Source organism: Vidua chalybeata, chromosome 2 (assembly GCF_026979565.1).
Source record: "Vidua chalybeata isolate OUT-0048 chromosome 2, bVidCha1 merged haplotype, whole genome shotgun sequence".
NCBI lineage: Eukaryota > Metazoa > Chordata > Aves > Passeriformes > Viduidae > Vidua > Vidua chalybeata.
The window spans coordinates 39,749,374-39,769,038 of NC_071531.1; the positions used below are offsets into that span (position 1 = coordinate 39,749,374).

At 38.8% G+C, this 19,665-nt stretch overlaps 1 protein-coding gene across 7 annotated transcripts in view; it reads right to left on the reverse strand.

Annotated features, from left to right (window-relative positions):
• FARP1 (FERM, ARH/RhoGEF and pleckstrin domain protein 1) overlaps window positions 1-19,665 on the reverse strand; it is a 200,855-nt gene that overhangs the window by 149,476 nt on the left and 31,714 nt on the right. For 6 of the 7 annotated variants that reach the window (XM_053931779.1, XM_053931770.1, XM_053931763.1 and 3 more), the window contains exon 2: window positions 12,213-12,408. In XM_053931779.1, the coding sequence (XP_053787754.1) occupies window positions 12,213-12,383 (171 nt within the window). In that variant the 5' untranslated portion in view covers window positions 12,384-12,408. Of the gene's footprint in view, window positions 1-12,212; window positions 12,409-12,611; window positions 12,655-19,665 lie in introns of those variants that run through there. The other variant, XM_053931756.1, reaches the window with a different exon arrangement.

Below are 19,665 nucleotides of genomic sequence, written 5' to 3' on the forward strand. Positions count from 1 at the left end.
AATCCTTCTTCTTCAGCTCACCCTCTTCTAGTCAGTCAATCACCAAAACACAATAGTCACAGGTAATAATAATAATTGGCCCTTTTCTCTGATGCAGTTTAAACAGAATAGTTCAAACCTTACAAAGCTGAGATTAATATTACTTTCATCCATTTAGAGGAAGTAAAAGAAGAAGCAAACTGCTAGAACTTTCTGCTGCAGAAAGAGTGTGGAGGTAGGAGGCATCAGTAGATCCAAAAGGGACTTTGGATGCTGGGGAATAAGGAGAGAAAGGCAGAGGAGTGAGTGCTTGTGCCAGGTTGGGAGATAAAATGTTAAGCCAGCCTTTCTCAGTGCAGTGTTTATGTTTCCATGAAATGATTTCATCAGAAAGGGTCAGGGAAACAGAAAAAATGCAGGAAGAAAATGAAGCCAACAAGCTTACTATCTGTCATGCTAGAAGATGTTGCCACACCTTCAGCTGTACCCCAGGGCTATCCTTATAGATGCACTTGTATCCTTACAGTTGTTGGTTGTATCCTCATAGCTGTAAAAAAGAGGACAAGGGAGCAACCCCAACCCCAACAACCAGAAATGGACACACTGACTCACAGGTCAGGATGAGCCCTTGCTCAAAGCTAGCCATAGCTCAGTCAGCTCTCCTCAGAGCAACCTAAAACACAGCCAGAAACCCAGCCAACAGCTAAGGAACATGGAAAATCATGGGCCTTGGGCCCCAGTTCACTCTCTGGTCCTCTTAGACACCAGTAAAGGAATGTAAAAGAAACCCACTCCTGGACTGAAGCCTGAGAGTGAAGGCAAAGGCATTTTCTTTAAAGAGAGGGTGCTCCACTTGGTGCTACAGTGCTTTTCAGGGCTGTAACTCTACAGTTGTGACAGAAGAAGAGTTAAAAACAACTTATATGCTGAGGTACAGAGCTATGTACATACCCAAGCACTTCCTATCCCAGTGCAGTGATTTGCAGCTGATAGCAGCAAATACCCAGGAATTCATGGATCATTCCTACAAGAAGGGAGTTCATTGATGTGGTATGGCCTTCCACATGCACCACATTTTCAAAGGAATTTGCACAACCACTAGCCAGTCTTTTGGGGCCTTTAAATGCCCCTAGAGGAAAACAGCGATAATTGGTGACACTTGTTCACCTGGGAAGTATCAATGTGAGGATCTGATGGCTAAAAAGGACAAATGGATTACCTGTGAGTAGTATGAGACGTCTTCAAGAGAAGAGGACAAGTTATTTATCTTCATAAATAATCATAATTCACAGTCAAATTAGCCAGGCATCTTCTGTTAAAATGTCTAGCTAATTTGAAATTTAAACATTAATACCTAAGCTACCTACAGATTCAAAAAGATCAGTTTGCATTAGTTATTTTAGCTATTTAATCCTATCATGCTACTTTATTTTCAGATAAATTAATTTTATTTTCAAGTATTTAACAGGCAATAGCTAGTGAATGAATTCTGAGTGCTGAAGGAGTTAACCTTCAGTTTAACTCTCAGTCAAACACTACCACTGAGAACTTGAGCTCTGGTTTTTTTCTTCTCCCATGGCATCCTAAATAGAAGCTCAATGCAAAATAAAAAAAAAGAATAAAAAAATTAAAAACAATAAAAGCCCCAAAACAGACAAACAAACAAAAAAAAAAAAAAAAACAAAAACAAAACAAAAATACCCCCCCCACACACAAAAAACCCCCATCATGTCCAAAACATGCCTGGAATTTACTTCACAGCTATACCTATGCAGGAAATCCATCATTCCAGTGAAACAAGCAGCAACAGCATTAACTGACCCTCAAAGACTTGTTCTCTCAGCCCAAGGAAATGCTGAACCATTTCCCCAGTAACCTTTTGTCACTTCTCCTGGCTAAGTTGTGTGTATACGACCTTCCTACGATGAAACATAAGCAGCACAGATCTGAAATGCTCTGCAGAGAAGTGACCTTTCCACTGAAAGGCATACATACCTGTTCAAAGTTACAAAGGCATATATACCTGCTCAAAGTTACTGTTTCATGGAACAGATACAGAAAGAAATGGCAATGGCTAGACTCAGCCTACATAGGAGAAACAAAAAGATTACCTGCTCCTAATTCTACTTCTCTAACAACAGCAATCCAATGGCTTCACATGAAGAAAGTCTGAAAACTTAGCTCTTCCAAAGTTGGTGTGAATCCAGGTTTTAATGAGATCTTCAGAAGGGTTTGCTGACTTTTTTTAAGTAGATGCATTTATAAGAGTCTCTCCTTTTCACAAAGGCTGCTCTCCTGCAGTTTGCTATTTCTACCTTGCTCTTCCTGAGATTTTGGCAAAGTCACAGAGTTGAGTATGCTGTGACACAATCAGCCATTTGAAGCATTTGCTTTCCACTTGAATTTTATTTTTAGAATCTCCCATAGTCTTTCAAAGCACACATACCCATACTTTGACATGAAGGAGAAAACTATGAAGAAAAGCTGAAGGGTCTGACAAACTCTAGAACATAAATAAGCTTATGACACATCTCTCATTTATAAAATGACTACTGCCTCATTTCTTTTATAAGCCCAAAGATATGGCTGCAAACACTCATTTGCCATAGAGAAAACCTGAAGGTTTCTACCTCAGAAGGGTATTTGACCTCTACAGGTCACAGGCTTTAAAGTGTCAGATGTTCAACTGGTGACTCTGAAATCCAACTAAGGCTCTCAAAGAAAAAAAAAAAAATCTAGAACACATTAGTCCTCAATTCTTACCGTTAAATGCTTCTTAGGGACCTTGAGCAATTTGCTCACTGCCGGCCCTGCCTTGAGCCAAGAGCTGGACCAGACTACTTGCACATTCCCTTCCACTCTGTATCATGCTGTGAGTGAGTATACAAGTGTTTTTATGAAGAGCATTTTCTTTTGCCAGCCACCACATTTATAATTGACTGCAGAGGTGTTTCTGAATTACTCTGGAACACTAAAGAGCAAAGAATACTGAGCTACATATACTTCTGGTTGCAGAGCTACTCTGTGGGAATCCAGTAATAAAAACTATTTGATAATGTCCTTTTATATTTTCTGAGCGGTATCTTTATATTAAAGCTTTGACAAAGCATTCTCTTTTATATCAGTTTACATGTATTACCTTAATTAATTCTGCAAAATCCCTCTTATTTCAATTCTGTTCACCAAAATGGTTGTATCTGAGATTCATTTCAAAAGGCAGCTCACTCAGAGAACACTCCTGGATGACATCACCATATAATGTAACCCAGCTTATGTCCACTAACTCCAGTCAACCGGAGACAATGTAAAGTGGATGAGGATCTGGCTTATCCCTGCCAGCAAGCAGAAAGCAAGGTGCTCCCTAACTAACAGTCACTCCAGACGCAGGACCTGCTGCTCTGCCCAAATGTGCTCCTTGCAAAAGGCCAGAGAGAGAGTTCTACAAGGAACTGTGTGACCTGTCCACAGAGAGGATACAAAGATGAGTATTTACTAAGAAAGGACAAAACTCAGATGTTAGATGGGGGTGAGATGACAGTAGGGAATAAAATGGAGCATCTGCACCAGGGAATGAAGCAATGAAACGTGAAGAGTCATTGAAGAGCAAAAGGTCCCCCTTTATTCAGGAAGAACTAGCCTCTGAATGCTAAGCAACAGCTACACACAAATACATAGTGCCCCACTATCTACTAAATGGAGATAATTGTAAATTCAATAAGAACTGTATGAAAACATAATGGCATGACAACAACACCAGAACTATAAAAGCAAGGCAAACTGAAGAAAAAAGTAGAAATTACTAGAGGTTCAGCCAGAAAACCAGGTGAGACAATAACCGTGAAAGAAATGAGAAGAAAAACTCCCTGCTGCTGTGTTCTGCATGAATATTTGCATCTGCCAAAAGGCCATCAAAAAGCAAATTGGCACTAAGTCATAATTCACCATTTGCTATTTATATTCTGGCAGCATTATGTTTGTGCAATTTCTATCAAAGCCTCAATTTTGGGGATGGGGATAAGAAAAGGAGATATTGTAATCTACTTCTGCAACTGCTGTTTGTATTTGCGAATTATCTGCCTCTTGATGTGTGCCTCGTGCATCACTTTTTATTCAAAAACTGACATATTTATCCAAGAATTACTTTAACACTGGTAGCCTGATTCAGATACACACAAAAGCTTTGGCAGACATTTTCAGCCATGCATTTTATGTGATTTACACATTGGCATGCAAAAGACAACATTTAATTGTGCGTGCGTACTGTAATCGCAGCCTGGTGGAGGCAGCTCACTGGAGCTGTGGAGATAAGTTTACAGGTAAGCAGCATATTAATAAGTTTCTGAAGGCTTTTAAATCTGGGAACTGGTGGAGCCCTTTACACTGTACCAAGATAAGACACACTGCTTTAATCACTGCATCCTAGCTATAAAGGTTTCTTTAGATAATTTTAAGCTAGTCAAATTTCACTTTCAAACCACAAATTATCTTAAGTAAAAATTGGGTATTTCCTCCCACTCTCAGAGTTTGAGTATGAATGAGAATGTGACTATGCCATTGCAGAAAGCATCCCTAATTCTGACTGTAGATACAGCCTTTCCAGGTGATGAGCACTTTCTCTCCTATGCAGCACTGCACATGGCTGCCTGAGAGAGACCAGATACTGCACTGAGGAAGGACATCATCACAGAACGAAGCTGGGTAAAGCCCCAGAAGATACACTCAGGACTAATGCATCTTTCTACACTGCTGTCTTCTGTTTCTTTGGAGAATACCAATAGCAAGGAATTGAACCCAGCAGTTCCAAAGGAACTGCAGAGAGGAAGAGAAAACAAAAAGTATAAGCATAAGGGGGGCACATTCTAGTGCCAACAAAGGAAGGAACAAGACGTACCAAATGAGAAAACCAAGGAAGTGCTAGAACTTGAACTAGAACTTGGCTGCTGATTCTGCTTCATTTTATTGATGATGATAACCATTATATCCATGTCATTTGACTGCATGAAGGTGGTGAGGATGTTCCTTATCTTAATATCCAGCTGATCTACCTGATGTTTCAGGTATGAGGGATCCAAATCTACAAATAATATATCACAGCATTTTTCCTTTAAGTTTTTTAAACTGTATGATACTGTTTTATAGTTAAATGCTACATAAATACAGTTAGACTCAAAGATCTTAAAGGCCTTTTCTGCCCTAAATGAGTCTTTGATTTCCTGTTACTGCTGGAACAGAAAAATCAACATGTAGGGATACACAAGCACCTCCAGAGAGCAATTTATCTCATCCTAAAATACACATTTGAGATAGCCATGATGAGCAGCCTGTTCAATGTACCATGCTTTCACCCTAGTCTGGATGAAAATGATTAGCTGGGGCTCTGACATCTAGCTTTTAAAAATTTCAAGGATGGAAGAAGTGAACCTCAGTCTCAGGGGAAGGATGCATACAACAAGCAGTTCAGCTCTCCTGCCTCTGACCAGAGGCAGAACATCCCTCCCATCACTCCTGAAACAGGAAAACATCAGAGTTTGTACCACTGGACACCCATACATGTACAGTTTGAAGAGGAGAGATTGCAAAGCTCCCACTGTTCCTTGGACATTTGTCACCTCCAAACAGGTGGCCCAAGGAAACACCCTGTAACCGGGGAGGATGCCCACGCTCCCCACACAGATCCTCAATCCACTCTCACCAGTACTGTGCAAACCAACTTACAGGCATAGACGTGACTACCAAAATTAACAGCATAATTTCACTGACCCCTTCAGTCAGGGCAGCAGAGTTCACAAATGCTCCCACAATGCCTCTGCATCCACAGCTGACCTTCCTGTGCCAGCTCCATCTTCTGCTTTGTGCTGGCTCACACACTGCTGCATGACTTGGTGAGTCAGCTCAGCAAAGAGAGGTGAAAAGGCAATATTTGAGAAGCCTTCCATGATTACAAGTTAGGCTAATTCATTCAAGAAAATTACATGCATTTCCCAGATATCTTCAAATACATCAATCTAGTCTGAGAATGGACTGGATTTGTTGGCACTTAAAATTACATTCCCACTTATTCTATTCATTCTACAGAATCTTAACAAAGAAATCAGCAGTTTAAACTGTCTGCTGCCTCAGGTTACGAAAGTTTGCTTTTGGATTATTCACTCTCCCACTTTGAAAAGCACATAAATTATTAACACATATTATTAAAATACCCTGTCTTTCAACAAAGACATTCTAAACATTTGTCAACAAAAATCAGTTTATTGAGTAGCCACTAACAATATTCTGCTAAGAAAAATACAACTGACGTGTTTGAGGGTTGAAAAAAAAAATTCACTTTTCTTGTAATTTCAGAAGACCCAGCAGAGCTGGCGTGACAATTAGTGAATATTTAAGTGCTTGATATTCACTGGAAATGGTCTGACAGCAATGGCCAAATAATTTCAGGCACGAGAAGAAAAGAAAGTCACAGACTGATGAATAACTGACATTTGACCTGCTGTTCACTTCCTAAACTGGAAAAAAAAAAGCAATTCATAATAGAACTGAAGTTGAAGCTGGCTAAGAAAGCATAAAACAGTGTTTCACGTTTCTGCATTGCCATACTGTCTCACGCTCTTTTTAATACATTATTTCACTGGTTATAATTGCATATTGAGGAGAGACGTAAATACCTAGGACAAGGCAGTTATCATAACCCACAACTGTAATAGAAAATAATTCAAGCATTTATAAAACTGTGGCTGATATTTTGAATTTAACAGGTAACACAGCACTTGTGGAAATTTATAAGAAAGCACATGTAATGTTTGTTATTAACTCTTGAGACTTTCTAACATTTAGCTTTTCCTGGCACACATTCTGGTTTGAAGCTGGTGGGAGCACAGTTAATAGACAGCATTTTTCCCACAAAGGGAATATGAACCACCACCATATGACTGCATGAACAAACAAAACCAGCCAAACAAAAAAAAAACCTCAGCCAGAACATTATCCTTAAGAAACAGACCCCCAACAGGATTATGAAGTCTTTCTCTCTGAAGAATTTGGGATTGAGGCAGAGAAACTCCCTGCCAAGGTACTACATCCAAACTCCAGTGGAAGATAAATAGTTGTAGATCCAAGACCATTTGGTCTTTATTCTGTATTCTCAGTTAATCTACAGCTTTTCTCTTTCAAGAGAAGAGCAAATTGAAATGAAATGTTTACAAGTGACGTTTACAAAGGATTACACCTTTACCCTGCTTTCTATTAAGAGGCTCCTGTTGCTTAAGAAACCCATGTTAATCCCCCAAAGCAGATGACATTTTTCAACCCTGCATATTTCAGAAAGCTTAAATATATTCAAAGGGAAAGGAAGTTGACACAATACAAAAACCAGATGTTTAATAAACTTGAGTAATAGGACAGGCAAGCATGTTTTGGTCCTTCCAAAAGACTGCCACAAAAAGGAAGCAACTATTTTCTTGCAGACACAATAAAGAAGACTTCGGTTTGGTTTTAATTAAAGAGATCAGATCCTAACCAAAAGAAGAATCCTAATCTCCTATGACATACTTTGATCTCACCTTTGATGCCAAAAATAAAGAATCAGCTCTTACTTGCTATGTAGCATCAACAGTATCATCCCAGTCACATCAGCGTCATTTACCCAGAGAGTAGGACATGAGCAGCAGCAAGCATCCTATCAGTCAGGGTTAAACTTGGTCTGAATCACCAAATCATCCTGGCAGTCTAATAAGAGAATCAGTCTTGTCTTCAGCATTACCTAGACAGCAACAACACTGACTCTGCACTTAGGAGCAGTTTTAAAACAGATTACTTCTGGCAATGAAACAACTATAAAAGTAAATTTAATATAAATGTCATAGACACTACACATGAAAGGGTTTTTTCCCCAGAAGGATCTGAAGTAGATGCAATCATCAGTTTTTTTTACTGTTCTTTAAAAACTGTATTTCATTTTCACTTAAACTGCTTTGAATCTATAGGGGAGATCATATCAAAACAAACATATGAAAATATAAGTTTTGCTATGGCTTTATGGAATTAATAAAGTTCTCTTTCAACTAACTTAGGTGAGAAATAAAAGCAGAGGAAAATCAAGCAGTACAGAACTGTACATCTCCACCTTCTATTATATAATACACAACCTCTGTTTTGCACTGTTGGGTTTTGCAAGTCTTCGGGTTGAAGTGTCAACCTTTCAAAATGCCCAAGATCTATCTATATATAATTATCATTATGTGTACACAGGTGGAAAATATTCTTTCTCCTTCATATTAATAATTTTAGCTAAAGCTGTGATCCTCTTACCTAGCAGAAAGGAAACTTATTTACTCATTCTATCACATAGCCATAACTCAGCCAAACACTGGCTGAAACAGAACGCTGTGTTTTGGACCTCTGCAGTCTCCACTAAGCATATCTAACTAATTTGTCAGTAAATACAGCCAAAGTAGAAATTAGAAACAAAAAGCAGGGGAGAAATATATTCCACAATTGCATGCAACATCATGACCAACAGCTGCAAGTGCTGGATGACCAGGAACTCTTGATTCATGGCCTGATTTTCAGGCACTAATCACCTGCAACTGCAGCTGACACCTAGTTCTTGTGTGAGAGTTTGTGGCAGACAAAAAACTAAATGTACAGAGACTCACTCATAAAATGCTGAATAACTTAAAAGAGGGAAGGATGGTCTACATAACTTCTCATAGCTGAAGAGACAAAAATGTGCTCAAAAAAGATAACTAATGAATTTTATACTTTCCTTACATGTTAAAGGCAGGAAATACAAAGTCAAAGTCATGTAATCTATTTTTTTCAAACAGCAGTGCCTACCTTTCCCCTGCCTCCTTCAAGCATGTGTACCCAACCAGCTAAATGGATGTGCGTGTAAAAGGATGCAGGATTATCTATTCAGGTTTTCACTAGCTTTTTGGAATACAGGAGTGTTGGAAGATTCTTCAACAAAATATTGTTTGTTAACAGCAAGCAGCATAAAAGATTTTTTCTTATGTATCTCTTTCTTTTACAATATTCCATTTACAACAATTGATGAAAAGGCCTTCATTGTGACTTCTGTTTTTGAAATCTCCCATACAAACTCTCTCCACATACTATGTGGGTTTTTTCCTATTAAAAATATATAATTTACGAATCCATACATAGGCACGTTTTTTCTCTCTTTTTTGTTCATTTGGGTTTTTTTCTTGTGAGAAGTAATACAATGAGCCAGACATGGTATGATTATATGGCAACAAAGCACTAACACCTAAAGAATAATTTTCCTTTAGAAACTCAAATGACACTGAAGTTACTTTACTTTTAAACAAGCCCAAAGAGCAGCAGCACTGAGGGGTAATGGAAGTAGGTCATATCTTCCTCCTGTTTTGTTATATACAGAACAGACATAAAAATCAGACGGATTTGGCACTCATTTAACAAGTCATCTGTATACAATGTGAGAAAAGGGGTTGCTTAAGAGCAAGGATATTGAATCATGTCTCCTAGAATATAATTTAAAAACAAACCAAACCAAAATTCAATAAACAAGAAAAAACAAACAAGCACACAATAAAAACCTAAACCAGTGACAATGTCCAAACAAAACAATAACAAGTCCAATAAAGATACTACATAGATACGGTCTTACAGCTAATGGGGTGGTGGTGCTGAAGGTATAACAAGAATAGCAGAGAGGTAGGACCAGACAGAGGGACAGTCCCAACTACTTCACTAGTTCCCTCAAACTCAGGAGGAAGTAGCACCAGCATCTCTTTCTGTTTTTACTCAGATTTCATGAGAAAATAATAAACTGGCATCATTACATTTCATACCATCCTACAAGACACTACAAGCATCAGTAAAACCACCCAAAGTATGGTTCATTTGCTAACACAGGTTTGTGCAGCAAAATTCCTGAAATTGTAGGAAAAACAAATCCTTCTCAGTTTATACTTGTATGGTATTTGCAAAGCTATTTTCATGATCATAGGAGCTCAGGTTTTGGGAAGCGTAGTTCAGATCTTCAACCACGCAAAAAGTCTTTAATTCTCCACTGAAAAGCAAACCCACAGATGTGCTTAGCCATGTATGTTTAACGTCTTCTGCCCACGGCCACACTTGCTGCTCCTAAAATATTTTGTTGAAATGGTATCACTTTCCTTTTCTGTGTATACTGCACCAATTTGGCTAAAAACATGAAGCTTATAAATAGGAACATGGGGTTTCCAACATGAATAAACACCTCAATTTAGATGTATCAAAACTTAATCAGTTTTATGAGATGGGACTAAAACAATAAGTATCTTTTAGAGCAGACTGAAAACAACACGCATTCCTCCATTAGACTATGCAGGGGTTAAAGACAAAAGACTTTACAAAAGATTTGCTGTAAAAGATTTTGAATCTAAGCATCCTTTATATTTCACCACCAGCTCTGACTTTCAAACCAACTGGGCTTTCCTTGAGTAGTGATGGTTATGAAATAAAAGTCTCTGAAAATAATCATATTGAAGTGATCTCAACAGAAAGTTGTTTATATCCCAGGTCTTCCAGGTGTTGCTGAAGTTAAAAACAAATTAAATATTGATATTTTCTAATATTAAAGACCAAAAAATACTGTTTTCTCAAACTCCCAGAAGCAAACCTGGAGTTATAGGGTGCATTGCATACACATGATCTTATATTTTCTTATAAACAATTTAATGAAAGGGACCTAATCTCTAAATGGTTTCTGTTAAGTCTGCACATCATTTTCAGTTTTCAAAATACAGTGAATTAGCATCTACAGATGGGTTAAAAAAAACCCAAACTTGTCTCTGAAATAGTAGAGATATTTATATCACATAAAGGAGCGCCAAAATTCTATTAGTGTTTGATGACTTAAACTATAACTACACTTTTGAACAGCAACAATTGTCGACAGACTGCTTTTACCTAAAGACTGTTTGCTGTGGATATTTGACAGGCATTCTGAAAGGCATAGAAGTGTAACAAGTTGCTACATACATGGGCATTTCACTTGATGGCAGTTCAGTTCACCCATAACCTACCTGCCCAGAGAATTTACCTTCCACTAAAATAAAATCTGAGACTGAACACATAGCTGCAGTTGGATCACAAACAGCAGCAGAGAGCAGATCAAAAAGAATCTGCATGTACAACAGACAAACAAAACCTCATAAGCAGGTCATAAAAAGAATATAAACTTTTTTTTAAATTGTAATTTTCATAATGAGAATTCCTTTATGTTAATACAGGGGTAACATTTTTCTCTAAACATACAGTTTAGGGCACTATACGTCTAAGATCTCTGTATGTCGCTGGTGATCCTCCATTTTACAGAAGGGAAAACTCAGCCAATGAAGACATGGAAATTACCACAGCTACAGAAAAAGCAAGTAACAAAGGATGAAATTTGAACTCAGGTTTCCGCTTTCCTATTCAATGAAGCCTGAAGACTTCAAAAATTATACATTCCAGTACACTTCCATAACAGCAGCTGTGTTCAACCACATTACATGTTAATTGTGTAAGCTCGGCATGCTAAAATCATTAGTGGCTACCAACAGATAGATTGTGTGAAACTGGATTGGTCTTGGTATCAAAAATAATTCTAACTGATTCTACTGATCACAACCACACACTAAAGCAGTAGCAGCTTTGTCTGCTTGGCAAGGACAAACCTAGATTAATCTCAACAGGGAACAGAGAAACTTTAGATGAGACTGCTTTGCTTCTTTCCTTGCACTCAACTTTTGTGAGAGCACTCGGTGCCTGTAAGAGTGATATAAATTATTGAAAACTTTGATGATTTCAAGTTAATATCCTAAGGACTTGCCATAGGAAACACAAAAAGGTCTGTATAGATCTACAGTTTACTGGATCAAGAGCAAAACAGCGGCAAAGAAATACATCAACTGTTCAAAAAGTTGAGGGAACCACTAATGTAATATCTGAAGGGGAAAAAAAAAAACACCAAGGACTTTATCTTCTCCTGAAGCTGTTCAAACAGAAACGGAATTAAAAACTGTAATCTACAGTTCACTTCCCTGCTTAATGCTATTGTATTGCACCATGATCTATTTAATGCTGATATACACAACAGCCATTTTCTCTGCAACACAAATTCATTAGCCAAAGAATCACAGCTGAAATAAAGAGAGAACTGGTTTGAGAACATGCATTATCAGAAATACTTGATTAATCTTTGGCCACCCCATCCTCCATATCCTTACCGGAATGTCAAAAGTTTCTTGTGTGTCATCCAGCATCTGAATTTTGATAGAGACAAGTTTTCCTGGAGTTGTCATAGGTGGTTTCTGTCCATGCTCCAAAGTACTGATCCCAGCATTTTCTTGAGCTCCTAAGCGGGATCCTGCTGTTGGTCTCTGCTCAGTTTCACCCATGTTTAGGGAAACTTGTTTCTTATATCTGATAAAAGAATAAGGACAAAGAAGACCATATCAGTCATAAAGAAGTTGTTTTTCACATAAGCATCATGCTATATATGCTTACAGGTAGTAAACTGTATGACCATTAACAAAAAGAGCCATCACAATTTCTTCTTAGTGTCTCATATGAAGACAAGAAAATCAGGCAAACTTTATACTTTTCAAAATACACAGCCTAATCACCTTGGGTAAGGCTGATAGACAGGCTATGGTACTGCACAAGGGAAAATTATTCCTTTTCTCCTGGAAAAGTAAACAAGACCACATTGGAAATAGAGCACGACAGAACCTAGATTTCAATTAATTATGTAAATTTTAAATTATTTATGAATCAGGCTATTATCACCCCCAGACAGGATTCCCAGAGAAGGTAGGAAGGCAAGAAGAGCAAGTGAGACAACTCAGCACTTGCTGACCATCGTTCCCTCTTGGCTACATCAGCACTTCTTCCTTCCAGCCTTCACTGGCACTTTGCAGCTGCCACCCTGATATGGGTCTGCGAAGCAGGAAAGCCAAGGGGTACAAGATGACACCAACTATAAGCTGGGGACCAGAGCTGCTCTAGACCCGGGGTCTGGCCTCGGGTCACTCATGAGCCAAGAACTGTGAGGACATGATATGGGGAGGCCAGGAAAAAAACCAACACTAACTGGGTGTCCTAGGTTGACTGTATGATGCTTTTATCCCCAGTCGTCTGTTCTTATTGGCACAATCGTCTCTTCATTACTGGCATAACTTTTAACCTTCTTTTTAAATTCAAAGACCATTAGTTTTATTGTTGAATGTTACACATCACACTAGAATTTTATTTCACTTTTCCTACACTGCTTTTTGACACTCTAGATGGGTTTCTGATGAAACCCACTTCTATTGTCCATTTATCTTTCTTGGTAAATGCATTTTCATTCTGCATGACTTTTATACAGTGATCAACGACCAAAACATGTAGCACACAGATGAGCACAAATGGAAATGCAACTTTCCAGATAAACAGAGGCATAAGAAGAGTACTGCCAATCACTGCCTGGCTTTAACTCTGAAGTTACAATTGTTGAGAAGCCTATATGGGAACAAAAGGAAGCACAAGACAGCCTATGAATTTGTGAATGCATCACCAGTTCTACAGGACTCCATAAAGAAAAGTGACAGGTAATAAGACACCAGTTCCCACCATAAGGATAGAATAAAAACAGCCCTGTATTTGGCAGGATGCACTATTTACTACACATTACTCTTCCATGTCTTGACTAATCTGTTCCCACAGATTTTTTACACAGCAAATACCTAGGCATAAAAAAAATTTAAAACAGCACTTGGATTAAAAGAAATGTTAGCTGAGAAGGAAGGGAATTTAAAATTATGGATCCCACACTTCTACATATCAGCTCAATGGGCACAAGTGAAGGAGAATAAAAAAATGCAGGCAAGCTTTTGCAGCAATTCAGCACTAACCTGCCCATCAAGGTCAGAGAGATAGTAGTGAAACCTACCCAAGCCCATGCCAACCACTACCAGAGAGGAAAACTTTTCCTCAATTATCATTGCAATCCAAAAATCTATGAGGAATCAGTTATATTTATCTTCTTCTTTAAAAATATTAAATTAAATCTTTTTATAAGACAAGCAGTGCCAACAAGAAGGCCTCAGCTGGAAGCAGGAATTCCAGAAGAAAAGACACCAAGCAGTACACAGAAAGACTCCAGGCCCCTTTACAAATTAATCTGGTTTTCCTGTGTATGGAGTACACAGGATCATCTAAAAAGGTAGCACAGGCACCCAGTCTAGAAGTGCACACAGATTCTGGTCTGAGTAAGAGCTCTTTTGGAGTCACCACATACCCCAGCCAGCACCAAGAGGGCAGACAGGACCTCTACAACTGCTCTGTTACTACAGAAGTCTTTGGTTATGTTCTTTCCATTAAATCATAAATACAGGAATCAATCAAGTCAGTTAAAGTGATACCATTAAATAATCCATGCAAGGAAGTATTACAGACATTGAACCCTCCTATAAATGTTCTTCTGACTAGATGATACAGTGGCCCACACACACAATCAGACAGGCCAATAAACTTTATGAAACACATAAAAACCACTCATAATTTAGGAGCCAAAAAATCATGGAGGAAAGGTACAAGCAGAACCACTCCATATATACAGCTGAGTGATTTTTTATTAAGTTAGTAATATAGAAGTTCTTGTTTTACATATATATTTAACCATTTGGTTGTAACACTTTCATTTGGAAGCAAAGATCTAAGAACTGTTGGCTACTCTGGTCACAAGCATCTGCTACTTGGAAAATTAAAAGAAGACCTTTCGTTTTTTTAACCTATATGCCAAAACATCAGCATGCTGCAATGGAAGTTATTTAGGGTTTTTTTTCTGCATGCCATTAGTCTCACTATGCTGCTGTCACAACATCAGCTTAATATTTTTACTATACTTTTACGTAAGAGGCCTTAAAAATTACCCTCTCTAAAACAACACAGCACATCAGCCAAGCTGTATACCTTTATATCACTTTCATCTAGGAGACAGTGAACTAAGGTCACAGAACGCAACCAAAGCAAAGTATTAAGCAAACACTGAGCAAACCTGAGGGGATTAGGATGCCTAATGTCTGTCACAATGAAGAGATAGATCAGGTCTGGTCAAATGATAGAGAAATTCAAAGACACTCTAGTAGAAAGGTGACAGTAAATTGGGGAAGGTATTAATCAAGAAGAAAGAGCAGCAGCCACCAGATTCTAGCATATGCAGCTCTAAGCAAAACATATGTGGAGACAGATAACCAATACAGAAGCAGAGAGCAGCAAACAAAAGAGAATTATTAAGTTTCTGTCTGCTCTTTCTGACAGCTGTTGAAACCCAGGGCCAAAATCAAGTCCATTGTTTCAGCTGCAGGTTCACTGGATGTCAGCGCCATTCTCAGTAGTGCTGTAGCACCTGCAAGATGGAGAGATTCCGCTGCAGAGAATGAACCTGTATCCTAACCTGTGTGAGGGGAGAACTTACTGAGACAGCAGAGCTGCCCATGGAGGAGTCTTGTCCCCTTCTGCTCCTTCCCAGCTCCCACCCATACAGTCCTGCCTGATGCTGAGCAATGACTCTCACCCTCCTCAGACTGAGCCATGGCACCTCTCTAACTCAAAAGAAAACAATTCAGTGTTTTGTTCTTGGCTGGCTTAGCAAATTAAATCAGCTCTTGACAGGCTGGAAAATCCAATGCCAAGGTGAGCTAAGCCCAGTCAGCCGCTGTCAGGCCACTGGGCTGACTCAAGCTTTCTCTACTTACAGCACCTGGAAGACACAAAAAAACCTACAACTGCCATTAGATAGATGAGGAGATGTGGTTTTGTTCTAATCACACATTAATAACCCTTTTATACAGATACTAAATGCTTAGATTAAAATTTGAAAGTCTGTATATACTTATGCAGTAGCTGGACAAAGGCCACAATGTGGTTCAGCACAAAGCCACCTTAGTTCTCCATGTTTAAAGCATGCACATTTTATAGCATCGGTAAGGTTCTGGCCAACTAAAATTTCCACATATTTTTCTCTGGCAGGATGAAAAAAGTATCAAACTTCCATAGTATAAAGGGAGCTGTGAGTATAAACAGCACTTGTTGGGGCTGGGGCAGGGAAAACAGGTGCAGGGCTACAAAAATTATGAAATACTGAGGAAAACAGAAGCAGTATGTTGGAATAGATGCCACTCTGTCTCTCACCTACTCTGCTCTTTAGGTCAGACCAGGGCTCAGAATTTGATGCAAGTGGTTCCCAAAGCCTGAAGACTGCTGTTATGGGGGAGATTGGTACCAGGTATCTAGGCCCTTTCCCATTCTTTTACTTTCCTTATGACCCATTTCCACAGCATGAAAGAGAAGGGAGCACTCCTCTTAAAGGTGAGGAAGCCTGAGGCAAGTGGGGTGGTGTGAGTATAGCCCTACCAAAAGCACATAGCAGATTTGGATACCTTCAGCAAGAGAAAATTCTATACATGCAGCATAAATTGTCAATGATGCTGCCTTTTCATCAGTACATCAGAATTACCATAAAAATGAAATCAAGCATCTTGAACCCATATTAAAAAATAGTAACAGCATAACAAGACAACAGGACCAGGAAGATTGAAAGTAAAATTCAGTCTGAAATGATGGGAAGCAGACAGAGGGCCAATACAGTTCAGGTTTTTATACTGTGAAGCAATATCCTGCCTAATTTCCGCAAGTCCCTGGTACAACTGTACAAAGCAAATACAATTATTAAAAAAAACTAAATTATTCATGTAAATCACAGAATCACAGAATATCCTGTCTTGGAAGGGACCTAAAAGGATCAGTGAAGTCCAACTTATAATTTCTTTGACAAAACCCAGCAGAAGCAGAAGCAAAGAAATGGGAAAAGTTCCTACAGAAAAATAGCTCAAGCTTGAAGGGCAGTAATACAGACACAGGTGCTGGGCGTCTGTTTCTCTGCTTGCACCCAGTAGACTAAGTTTGACTCAGACTCTAAAGGAAACCTTGTAGCTGAAGGGATTTGTGTTCAGTTTCTTGTCTGCCCTTTCTGCTCACACCCACAATACTCAGAGAAGGAAGGCAAGAAAAATTCAGTTTTTCTGTACCATTAGCCTGTCTTCTAGCTCAAAGCAAAAAAGGTTAACACTGTAAGTGTTGGCTGCTTCATGAAGTGAGAAGTAGAGAAGCTCAAGGTGAGGTATGGTCAAGAAGATCAGCAAGAAGATAGGTCATGTCCTGACCTATCCCCTGTACAGTCAGTGGAAAAGGGGATGGAGGGTGAGGTCCTTAACCGGGCTTAATTTCTAAACACAGATTTATCTTTTTTATCTTTTTCCTGTCCCTAAAGAAGCAGAAAACTAACCTTGAAAAATCTTCCTGCTCAAGAAAACACCATGGCTGCCTAGCAAAAATCAGAGACTTGCAGAAGCAAGTCTTAGAATCAGATTCTTCAGCATTCTGCAGACTTCCTAAAATCTGCAGCAATAAGAAATTCCCTCAGCTATGCAAGACTATCTCTGAAAGAATAAAATTCATCACCTGTACTGAAACTGAAGAGAGCCCACAAAGTTGCCTATCTTGGTCAGACTCTGAAAACCTCTATATAACACTCTCTTATCCCTTGACTCAGTTTTTGTGGGATGGTTATGCAGCTGGACAAACTGAATGCTCAGGTTTGTAAAGCAATAGAGTACATGTAGTTAACACCAAACCAGCTAGAGCCTGAAACCAATGTCAAATTTAGGGACCTGAGCATAACACAAAGCTTTAAGAACTCCAACTATTCATATGGACAATAATGTGGCCTGAAATCCAGAATAATGAGCATTTATGACTGTACAGGATAAAAAACACCTCTTGCAAGCCTATCAGTACAGCATTCAGAGTGCCCACATTCGTTTCCGGCTTTAGGACCATTCAGCTTCCAACTGGAACTCATTTATCTTCATTGCATTCAGGTCCTAAAACTGTCTGCAATTCTGTGGCACTAGCAGCTGTCCCAGATTCCAATTATTCTGCCAGATGTCAGCAAAGAACGGTCCCATCCTGCACAAATTTGACGTGTGCTATCTTTTTTCCTTAGCCACACACCTGTCAGTAGATCTATCAACAAGTGCAGTGATAGATAAATCTATGCTTTTCCAACTGCCTCTGTGAAAATCCTCATCCCGTAAACACAAATACACACTGCTCTGTGAATTAAGCCAATCTGGTCTACAAATACTTGATTTCAACCCACAACATTGCAATTACTTTTGATGGCCATCACTGATATTGAACAAGTCAGCAGACATATTGATTCACTTTGTGTTACATTTCTGGACAATGTTGCATTAGAAACTGATTGAAGGCAAAAGATTTTTCTTCCTCCCTGCATCTCACACAAGCAAGCAAAGCCATTGTACATATATAAATGAGTAATTAAGTAAGCAAAACTTCTTACACTCACCCTCTCAAAGGAACTCCTCTGAAACCTCTTCGCACAAGTTACTCTTTTGTCTGATTGTGACTGTTTCCCAACCTCTGGAGACTTGTCTTCACTTTGTTCTTCACCACCCCTACCTGGCACCCCTGTACCATGATCAACATCACTTACTTGAATCAGGAATGCCAACATCATATTCAAACCAACACCACTGATTTTAAAGTTTTTAATTCAGGTTTTAAGTCAGCCAACTTGAAGGCACTGTACAAACAGGTAATTCTGGCTACACCTGGAAGGAAAATTAGTGTTTCATCTGCTAAGCCAAGGGGATGATTAGCTCCAATTGCTCAATTAGTGACTCTCACCCAACTATGTTTTCCCTTCACATCCAAAGGCACAGTCTGAGCAAAACAGGGATCTTGTGGAGCCGTGAATCCCTTAATAGACCAGAGGGAGGTATTTCCACACAAATGCTTCATTCGTTATTAGACAAGTTAAATTTTGAATTAAATATTGCTCACTTGCTTTGCACTTACTGCATCAGCATTTAACTACCATCTATGTGTTCATAACATACTTATACATGAAGTTCAACACTGTTTTCCATTGAAAATACTTCCCTGACACTTTACTTTCGCAATTGGACAAGACCACACCTCTTCTACAAAATTTCTGCTTTATCTCGGGCCAGGGAGAAGATATTTCTTCCTCACTGTGAAACTCCCAACCTGCTTTCTGAGATGTTTTTCAACCCTGTGACAAAACTGCCTGCATAAGAAATTATGCTTAGGAAGAAGCTGCAAGTATGTAAGTATCATATACTTGTGTAAGTATCGTATACTTACATACTCGATTTTATTGACAGCCCTTCTACTTTGCATAACCTGCCAATTCTGTCGCTAAAACCTATGAAAAAGTGAAATTCAGCACGGTTGCACAAGTAACAAAATGTGATTTAAAAAAAAAACATCCATGGGGGAAAAATTATTAAGAATAAAGAGTACATGAAATACATGCCAAAGTCACCCAGCTAATCCTTCACTGATGATAAAATGTGTTGCAGCAGTGAGAAAGTACATGTTATAATTTTATGAAGACGTAAAGCATTTTACAGTTGAGATATAAAAGCATCACCATGTTGGCAAAAACTATTTCACACTATGAACAGAAAGACCATGGTAAATGCTAGGAACTTATAAGGAGAGTCTAAGAAAACCTCTACTTCTTGTGTTTCCAACCAGCAGAGTTTCCTGATTAACCGGGTCATCACTTGAGCCCAGACTTTGTCA